This window comes from Notolabrus celidotus, chromosome 8, assembly GCF_009762535.1.
Source record: "Notolabrus celidotus isolate fNotCel1 chromosome 8, fNotCel1.pri, whole genome shotgun sequence".
NCBI lineage: Eukaryota > Metazoa > Chordata > Actinopteri > Labriformes > Labridae > Notolabrus > Notolabrus celidotus.
In genome coordinates this window covers 26,682,749-26,692,298 of record NC_048279.1, presented here as the reverse complement: position 1 = coordinate 26,692,298, position 9,550 = coordinate 26,682,749, and the positions used below count along the sequence as shown (strand labels likewise).

The window sequence follows — 9,550 nt, the reverse complement described above, 5'->3', positions numbered from 1 at the left end:
GTTGCTGTTTCAATCACAGGTACACCAGCGTCTGGAACAATCCAGGTGGAAGCTGCTGGCAAGGGAAGTCTTCCTTGGCGGATCATCATCATCATCATCATCATCACTTTGCTCTACGCTTTTAGCCTCTTTACAGTGCTGCCTTGTCTAATCATGTTCAAGCAGCATTGTACAGGGCTATGACAGCGTCGAGAGCTGAGCTGCGTTTCTCTGACCCTTTGGAAGACAGCCAACGAATGACATCATCCGTCAGAAACACAAAACGGAGAGGTTTGTGTGTTGGATAGGCGGCAGAGCGACTTGTCTTCGGATTGTCCTGCGTGTGAGGCTGAACACTCGAAAGCGTTGTTGTTTTCAGGTCATAGAAATCTGGAGCACAATGTATTCTCGTTGGGATCAAGCACTCAATGTAAACCTAAATCCCTCTGCAGCCAATAGACATTATTGACCCAATTAGTGACGCTGCATAGCACTGCCTTTGGATTAAACCAGCTTTCTTGTATATCACAGAGCATCTAAGCAGGGGCGTGTCCAGAACTTTTTGACCGTGGTGGCCCAACTGAGGCTCTCACATAGGCAGGGGTGGCCAGTGCATTTACAAATAAATAACATTTCTGTCTTCACAACCTACTTTCTTAAAATAGGCCAATTAAACAGTTGTTATGTTGATTTTGACTTAAAAAAAAAACATGACAAAGTAACATAAATCTTCTAAGCTTAATTCTTTAAGGACTTACAAAAGATGTTTTTTCAAAGTCACACTTATAAAGAAATCTACTGTCAGCCTTTTAACTCGTCCCAAATTATAGATTGTAACAGAAACCCCACCTCTGACGAGGCAAACATCCAATCATAGTTCAGGATTTTGGGGTGGCCAATTGGATTTCAAGGGGTGCCAGTGCCACTCTTGGCCACCCCTCTGGACACGCCACTGCATCTAAGCAATAAACACCACGTGACTTCGAAAACCTGCTGCTGTTTTGAATGTTGATACTCTAATTAAATTTGATGGAACTTTGACCCCTTATTTAAAAATATACACTGTAGGTAGTTCTTTAAGAGTCAAAGTCTGGAGAATACTCTTTTGTGTATGTTTTGTAGACCAGAGTTGCGTCTAAGAATAAATTCTGTATTTGTTAATCTGACCCTTTTTAATCTCTGGTGAGCGAGATCCCAGAAAATATAAAATCCCAAATTTTGTAACAGTTATAATGTTGATATGTGAAGCATGACATCTGAAAAATCCAATTTTCACAAATAGAAAAGTGGACGCTGGGTAGTTTTTGCTTGAAAAAATGACTCAAATATTGTTCCCTCAAATTATTACGGAAGCACTGAATGGACATAATGTCTGTAGCATTTCTGAAGTTGTTATCCTTGTAACAGGGTAATTCTTCCAATGTTTAAAAAAAAAAAACTTGTTTTATTATATTATCAATAATGTATGTGAGAGATAGGAAGAGCAATGGCAGCATATCTGAAAGGGATTCTTGACAACCATTGCAACTGATTCAATCTTATTAATCTCATACGTTGTTTTTATCCCACAGATTGCTTTCTGTAACTCCAGAAATTGCCTTTTTTTCTAAAGAAACAAGATAAATTCAAGCATTACTCTGAGAGACCATGGAGATACCAAATTAATTTATACGAAATGCCAAAATAATGCCAAGAAAAGGTGTCCTTTCTCTGTGAAACAGGCTGTGTTGCCAGTGTTTTCTTTTTTGTCAAACAACCAATCCTTGCAATGTATTTTGGACCAACATATAATTGACTATTAAAAAGTTGTTTGCCTCCACTGGTTTGTTTTGAGTCTGATTATTTTCCAGTCCAAACCCAGTTTATTTGGGACAAAAATAATGTTGACTAATCCATCAGCTTAAAAAACTTCACTATAATATAACTCAACTCAATGACACAGCAACATTAATTACCATACAGTTGAATCAGCACCTATCAGAAACTGATCACTAAAGCTGTCATGATGATGGGATTAAGACTTAAGTAGTTTCAGATATGTTAACCCATGAAAGTAGACTCTTTTCTATTTAATGTCAGATTTAAACAGTGTTTAGTGCTCCAATGTGATCAAAGATGCAGTTTTATGCACTCCGACTATAGAGTGAGTCTTCTACTTTCCCTCTCTGTCCTGTCACAGTTATTCTTAACCCCGTCTGATACAGGATTAGTGATGAGGCATTGTTAATGGAGGAGCCCTCTTACTAATTCAATAACAAGCTTAAGTTTCTAGAGGTGAAACTAGTTCAAGGCTCCTTGGTGGACATGTGCACACAACCTTGATAGAAACAAGTCAGTGAGAAATGTGCAGAAGAAGAGATGAACCACAAAACAACAGATACACAAATTCAAAAGTTTTATTACAAATGCTTTCCTTTTTTTCAATTTTTTTTTTTTACTAATAATGGCCTTGGAAGAAGAGTCCTGCTGTGCTTCATCACACTGCCTGTGTTACAGTCCACTTTCATGTCTTATGTTTGGTCCCAGAGTAGAGGTGAAGATGTTGGGTCAGGCACTTAACATCCTCACTGGCTGCAGCTCGCACAGGGCCGCAGACCGTTCTCGTTACAGGAAGTGCACTTCAGGGCTTTAAAGGAATCTGTGAAGCAGTTGCGAAACACAGACATCTTGCTGCCATGGCACGTTGTGCACGGGACGAAGGCGAAGCCCCCACAGGTCTGGCACGTCTGGGGGAGCTGTACCCTCTAGAAGTAAGACACAAAGACATTCTTGATTTATACTGAAGACAAGATGGTGAACAGGAACTTTGACACCTTTAACATCTTTATTCCTCTCTTTTAAGACAGTTTATTTTCCTAAGAGCACCTATGAGGAACGTTCAGGTGATCCAGTTTTTGGCAGCCACTGTGGTCAAAGTGTAAGGCTCAAGTTTTTGCTGATCTGTTACTGTACTCAAGTAAAGCAGTGTTCTAGGACAACAAAAGCAGACTGTCAGTCTTTGCCAGGACACTGTTAAAAAAACTGATGTATAATCTCTGAGTTTGTCTCCTGGTTAAACAACAGTTAAAAATAATATCTAAAAAAGGAAAAACTGCCCACCAGTACTGCCAAAGCTTAAATATAAACTTTAAACAAAAATTTATTGGAAAAAGGACAATTTGTTGACAAACTTTGGAAGTACCAAAACTGACTAATTCTTGGCCGGGTGCATTTACTTCCTGGAGTCTTTTTAGCCCAGTGTGATTGCCAAGCAGGAGAGTGAAAACTGTCCCAAGAAATTAAAGATAAAAACTAAAGAAATAAAATGTTCTAAATAGTCTGAAACATGTTATTTATTTACTTCTCATTTAGACCATTACCAGGAGCACTCTGAGCAGAACAACATTTAAGATCAACCTCTGACTTTCATCTGGAGTAGACAATCCAAGTGGAACGGTTACTCCCACTTGGTGAAAAGAAGTGCAGAGGTTTTGGCTAATGGCTCCAAAGAAACAGATTCTGCCAGTTACTCCTAAGCTTCCAGGTAATATTACCTCAAGTATCACCTCCTACACAATCCGTTCAACTATTCTAAGCAGGGCTTTACAAAGTATGTTGGTATCTGCTTTCACATGTTAGCCAAATGCACCAAGTAAGCTTATTTAGGCTAATTCAAGCATGTGACTGCAAGACTTCAATTGGGGTTTACAATGCATGAATTCTCTCTTTTATTCTATGTATCCTTGTTTATGTGAGTGCAGATCTATGTCAAACAAATGGACTCAAACTGTTTGTAGCTCTTAATACAGAGATACAGAGATTTGTATTTCAGTTGTAATGCCAGCTTGAATGACAGTCTTCCTGCTGAGACTTCATACAGTATGTAACGTAGACTATGAATTATATCTTCTATCTCTCTGCAAGAAGGTAAGAGTATTTTGAACATCCTATAATAGTACAATATTTCTTTAACTGTTGTATTCAGTCTATTTTTTTAGACTCACTAAACACACAAATAAGTCATGTTGCTGGCCATATCCTGACTGATTAGTGTCTGCCTGACCTTTCAGAGCAGCACACGTTTTTAATAGCCTGCAGTGACTGGAATGCATGACTTAAATGTCATAACACGTCTTTGTACCCGCTTATGAAGACTTTTGTTGGCTGGGAATTACAGCCAGGGCCTGAGAAAAGGCCAGAGCCCGTGTGACAGCAATGCAGCAGCTCACTGAAAACACAAATTGTTTACACAATCTGGGTTTGTACCACCGAGCGATGTGCTCAGGCGTTGGTGTGTTTGAGCAAATGTGTTGGAAGCAGAATCAATAACAAGCCCTCAATTATTGATGGACACTTATTGATGTGCATGCATCTTTTACATTCTGTGTGCACATGTTTTATTGATGGCATGGCTAGTGAGTGGATATGACTGCTTCTGCTCACAGTGTTCATCTCAACAACTTTGGACAAACACATGGCGTTAATTTATTATGACTTTTCTATTACCACAGGCTTTTAAAGGCACAGTGTGCGGCATATAGCAAAACAATCTTGGTTGAAATGTGCCTTTAAAGCAAACATAGCACCGTTCAGTAAGCCCTCAAGGAAGTATAAATATTTAAAATTAGTGTTTGGCTTCATCTGATTCACTGAAAATCACTCGTATGACCACTATTAAATATTAAAAAAGCACTCTAAACAAACCTCGATTTTTGTCAAAAGATCCTGCAGTTCTCCCGATTCATTCATACCCAGTATTTTCTCAGCACCCTGTAAAGCAAGTTCAACACCACAATTCAATATCTTATAATGAAATGCACACAATATTGACACCAGATATGATCAGAGAGCAGTACTAAAGACTGACCCCAAGGTAGTGTCCATCAATGAACACGACTGGTAATGAGGGAGGTTCCCCCACACGCTTGCATCGCTCATCCAGCTCCTTCCCGTACTCGCTGTCCAGAGCGATGTTCTTCTCCACAAACTTCACTCTGTGGTTCTGGAAGATTTTCCGGACGAGCTCGCAGCGCTCAAAGGTCGTCCTCACCACACGGAAACTTGTAGTGTAGATCACTATCCGCCCACATTCAAGAGTCAGCTCCACCTAAGAGGAGAAATCACTTATGAAGTTACATATTTACATTTGACTATTTTACTACTTGATAGAGGTTTACTATACAGAAGAGACTGAGTTGTACCTCCTTGCAGTAATGTGCTGTAGATTATGACAATATGTTTTAGTGTATGTGCTTCACTGTGTGTTCATCATAGTATTGCTAAGTGTATCATAATAAATCTATGGAATAAGATCTTTGTTTCCTCACTTGCCTGCACTCACATATTTATTATTTGTATAAGCATCTTCTAAAACAAATGTGTATCTAATAGCTTTGTAATTGTTACAATAATATAAATGTCTTTAATTCTTGACTGCATTAAAAAATGTAAAGATAAAGCCAAACATGGGTCGCTGGTGGCCTGGCGGTCTAAGCGCCCCACATACAGGGGCTACAGTACTCGTCGCAGGTGTCGCTGGTTCGATTCCCGGCCGGTCGACCATTTCCTGCATGTCTTTCCCCACTCTCTACTCCCCACATTTCCTGTCTCTCTTCAGCTGTCCTATCAAATAAAGGCAAAAAGGCCCCAAAGAAATAACTTTAAAAAAACTTTAAAGCCAAACACAAAGAAGACTGGCAAAAGTTATTAAAAAAACACAGATTATTCTGAGTATTTTTTGCAGGGTCCTCCTGTCTGGCTTCATTCCTGTTCAAACCACAGACTGTATCAGGCTGATACCCAACAGGTCTACAGGCCAACTACAACCGTTTTATTGGCATTGGGTGGTTTTTGATCCCATTGACCCATTCTTGTAAACAACCAAGATGGCTGCCAGTGGTGTAGATTTCTAAACCAGTTCATCATTATTGAACAAACTGTTCATGTTATCTACTTTATTTAACCTCTATTTAACCAGGAAAGTCAATTGAGAACCAATTCTCATTTGCAATAACGACCTGGGCTTGGGGTAAGTGTTGGCTATAATTAATTGCATGTCAAACATCTCTGTGTTACATGCAACTAGTGATCATATTCCAAAGCTTGATCCGTAAGGCAACTGGAATGGTAGAAATTCTTGAAGACGTTTCACCTCTTCTCCTAAAGGCTTCTTCAGTTCTGACCAGACTGGGGAAGAGCTAAATATAAGTCTCTAGTGATCATATTAATTGGACTTTGTTTTTAGCCAACTAGCTTAGCACCAAGATGTGTTTCAAAGCTCTCATTGGTTCTCATGTCAAGAGACATTTACTGTTGATGAAGAGCTTTGGGAATTAATTAAGATGTTCCATATTCATTTTGTTGTGGTAGCTGGTTTAACATAGCTAAGCTAACTTTGAACACGGTGATATTTTGTACCTCAAAAAAGATGTCTGAGTAGAAAGTGGTGCTGCCTTTTTTTTTAACTGTTTTAAACTAAGAACTTCTGAATATATTCCATAGCCTTAATAGATTTAAATAAGACCATATGTGCATCCAGGCAGGCTTTGTTTACCATTCATTTAAGTTTAAAAATCAATAAGCTATGGATAGACGAGAGGTGACTTCAGACACTGTATGCTCAGGTGGTTTGTGAAGATGGTGTATTATTTCACTTGGTCAAAAAATGTCAATGTTTTAATCAATTACTGCAAATACAGCTGTCATTATTAGAGCTTGAGTTGCATGGTATCATCACACAATGATTAATACTGCATTAAAGTTACAGGTTAATTATTAGAAAGAGTTAGAGTTAGAGTTGTTTCCAAAATTGAAAACACAATTGGTCACCTGTGTATCTTTAGAGGTAGATAAACATGGAGAACAGCAGACTGTTTCTATAGTATAACCCCAGAGCCATTAAAATTATTTACACTTAACCTTAGCTAATCCACTTAATCATGCTGACAAGATTTACTTTGTCTACAGTGACGTTATATTGACCAAATACTACTTTTCAGAGACACTTTCTTCATAACGACCTTTTGTTTCACCTTTGCATCAGCACATGCGGCCAATAGTTACCTCAGAATAACAATCGGCTCTTCCTGGTGAACGGATACTAGAAAGCGAAGTGAAGAGAATTCATTAACCTGATTAGTTTCTCCTGAAACACTTAACGAAATGCATCATTAAACTTTAATTGCTCCGTGACCTTGTCCTCTATTGTGGGCTTTTACCTCAGCCTCACAGCTACATGTGGTCTCTTCCTGTAACTAAACTTGAGGGCAGCATTGGTGGGAACAGATGTTATAGGTGTTCACACATTAGGGAGGAGAGTATATTAAACAATGAGATAAATCTCTGAAATGTACTTACGCTGTTTGTACTTGGAAGGTTTTCAAACAGGGTCAGACCTGCACTGACTTTGTGCTTGACCCCTCTCACAGTCCCATTCTTACTGAGTATGTTGACTCTTTTGGTGGTGAACGTCCAGTCCTTTGTTGCCCCTGCATACAACAGCAGATCATCTGGCTCACACTCACTGTCGTCCAACTCAGAGCCGAGAGAACCAAATAAGTTTCCATGTATGTCTCCACTTGTTGAAGGGGTACTGGCTCGCTCGGCATCCGAGCTGCTGGTGCAATCTGAATCCAGGGAGTCTGAAGGCCCCTCATCCTTGAAAATCTCCTTCAGCACTCTGCCGCTGTTCCCTGAAGCCACACGGAACCTCACCCGCTTCTGTGCCTTCTCCTGTCCGGCCCTGAACATCGTCCCCTCCATCGCAAACCCTCTGCCACATTACATGGTCCACAGAACACAGAGCGTCTCATGAGGTAGACATCCAGCCCAGACACACTATTTGTTCCCCATGGATTACTACCTCGACTAATCCTCGCTGTTTGAACAGAGCTAAAAACGACCAAGAGCCTGTAAGCTGCCTTACAGTCCGACTCACACTGCTTGTAAATAATACATGTAATTCTGCCATGGCAACCCAGCAAGCTTATCTCAAGTAAAATGATAGTTGTCTTTGAATTATTCATCACAGTTAACACAGTTTTCACCAAAGCTTTGACAGAAAACTTTTATGGCCTGATTGTTTGTGCCTCATCAAACAAATCAACATTTTCTCACTACAGGGATACCTGCTGAAGTGCTCAGTTCCTAAAACTCAAAACTCAACACCCACCTTGACTAAAATCTACTGACATCATTGCAGTACGTCATGTTTAGCCACACTAGGAGCAATGGCCCTCAGCATGTTCACCTGTTCGCTGCAGAAGCAATGATTTCTTCTAAGTTTATTGTTCTCAGAGGATGACTTTCCCACAACTTTTTCATGTCAGGGTACAAACTTTTCTACTTTTCTGCTTTACAACAGATAATCCTACAAAAGTTATGGGACTCATTTAGCCTCAGTTTTGCTTTTCAAACCATCAGGCAAATGGCATGCTCATGTGCTAAAATCATAAAACATGTAGGCATGTAGCTTGTTAGAACACCAGTTTTGCTGACCTCAGCAAAAGATATGTCTTAGGTAACAATTAGTTGAGTTTAGTTAGCATTATAGTTCAGTAATAGTTAATTGTTGTCTTGTAATTATGCTAACATTAGCATTTGACTCAAACCACCAGACCTGCAAACTTCTAATAAGATTGGAAACTATTATTTACTCATATTTTACAAAAACCTTCATAACTGATAAATCACCCATTAGCCTTAGCAGTGCTTGGTATTCAGAGCTTATTAGAAAGTTAAAGCATGTTAATTACCCCAGAAAGCAACAAGAATGTTGGATTTAATTTAGCTTGTACCATATTTTTTTTAGAACATTTGCATTTTTTTGTTGGCATGTCTGCATAATGCAATTAGCTTTTAGCTTAGTCCAGTTTCCTTGATCTCATCAAGCCTCTGGTCTATATGTTGACTTTTTATTTCAGGGTTTTTCTCTTTTTTATTTGTGGCATATATGCTGAGAAAGTATAACTTGTATGTTTTTACCTTTTATTAGTGTTGTAGTACTGGAGACCGGTCTTGGTCCTGAAGCCGGTCTTGGTCTCGGTCTCGAGGCCGGTTATTTCAGTTCTCAGTTTCAGACTGGGCGGACTCCATATTTTATATCAAGACCGGTCGAGACCACCACTGATGCACTCTGTGTCCCTGTCATTACTGTGATAAGAGAAAAAATGAAACTTAAGGAGTCAAAAGAAAGGCAACAAAGACCAAACCAAACCTTGTTTGTTGCCGTCAATAGTATTCAAAGCAAACTTAAATAAATAAACAGAAGTATTTTATTTTGATAACTCTCATAATGATTTTTCATTGATATATGGTCTTTGTCTTGTCTCGGTCTTGCCCTGCCTTGGTCTTGGTCTTGACTCGGTCTCGGTCCCTAAATGTCTTGGACATGTCTTGGCCTCAGTTAATGTGGTCTTGACTACAGTACTACCTTTTATTTCCTTTTGTTTCAAGTTTTGTCAGATTTTTTTGTCAGTTTCATTGATTTAAGTTGAAATGCCAGTAATCCCAAACTGAAACTTCATATTAGTTTCAGAAAAAAATGTCTGTCAAAAGAATTTAAATCAAACTTCTTTAATATTGCACAAAGTAC

The 9,550-nt window shown here is 39.1% G+C and overlaps 1 protein-coding gene and 1 long non-coding RNA gene across 2 annotated transcripts; one reads left to right on the top strand and one right to left on the bottom strand.

Annotated features, from left to right (window-relative positions):
* Positions 1-32: 32 nt before the first annotated feature.
* On the top strand, positions 33-1,798 carry LOC117817231. Its single transcript, XR_004632105.1, has 2 exons — positions 33-322; positions 1,551-1,798. It is a non-coding gene; the product is annotated as an uncharacterized LOC117817231 (long non-coding RNA).
* A 595-nt stretch (positions 1,799-2,393) lies between these two features.
* On the bottom strand, positions 2,394-8,233 carry grxcr1a (glutaredoxin and cysteine rich domain containing 1 a). Its single transcript, XM_034689801.1, has 5 exons — positions 8,129-8,233; positions 7,315-7,729; positions 4,826-5,065; positions 4,663-4,728; positions 2,394-2,723 (listed from the first exon to the last, which is right to left on the bottom strand). Exons 2-5 carry the CDS (start codon positions 7,717-7,719, stop codon positions 2,544-2,546), a joined length of 891 nt encoding a protein of 296 aa, XP_034545692.1. The 5' UTR covers positions 7,720-7,729; positions 8,129-8,233; the 3' UTR covers positions 2,394-2,543.
* Positions 8,234-9,550: the final 1,317 nt, after the last annotated feature.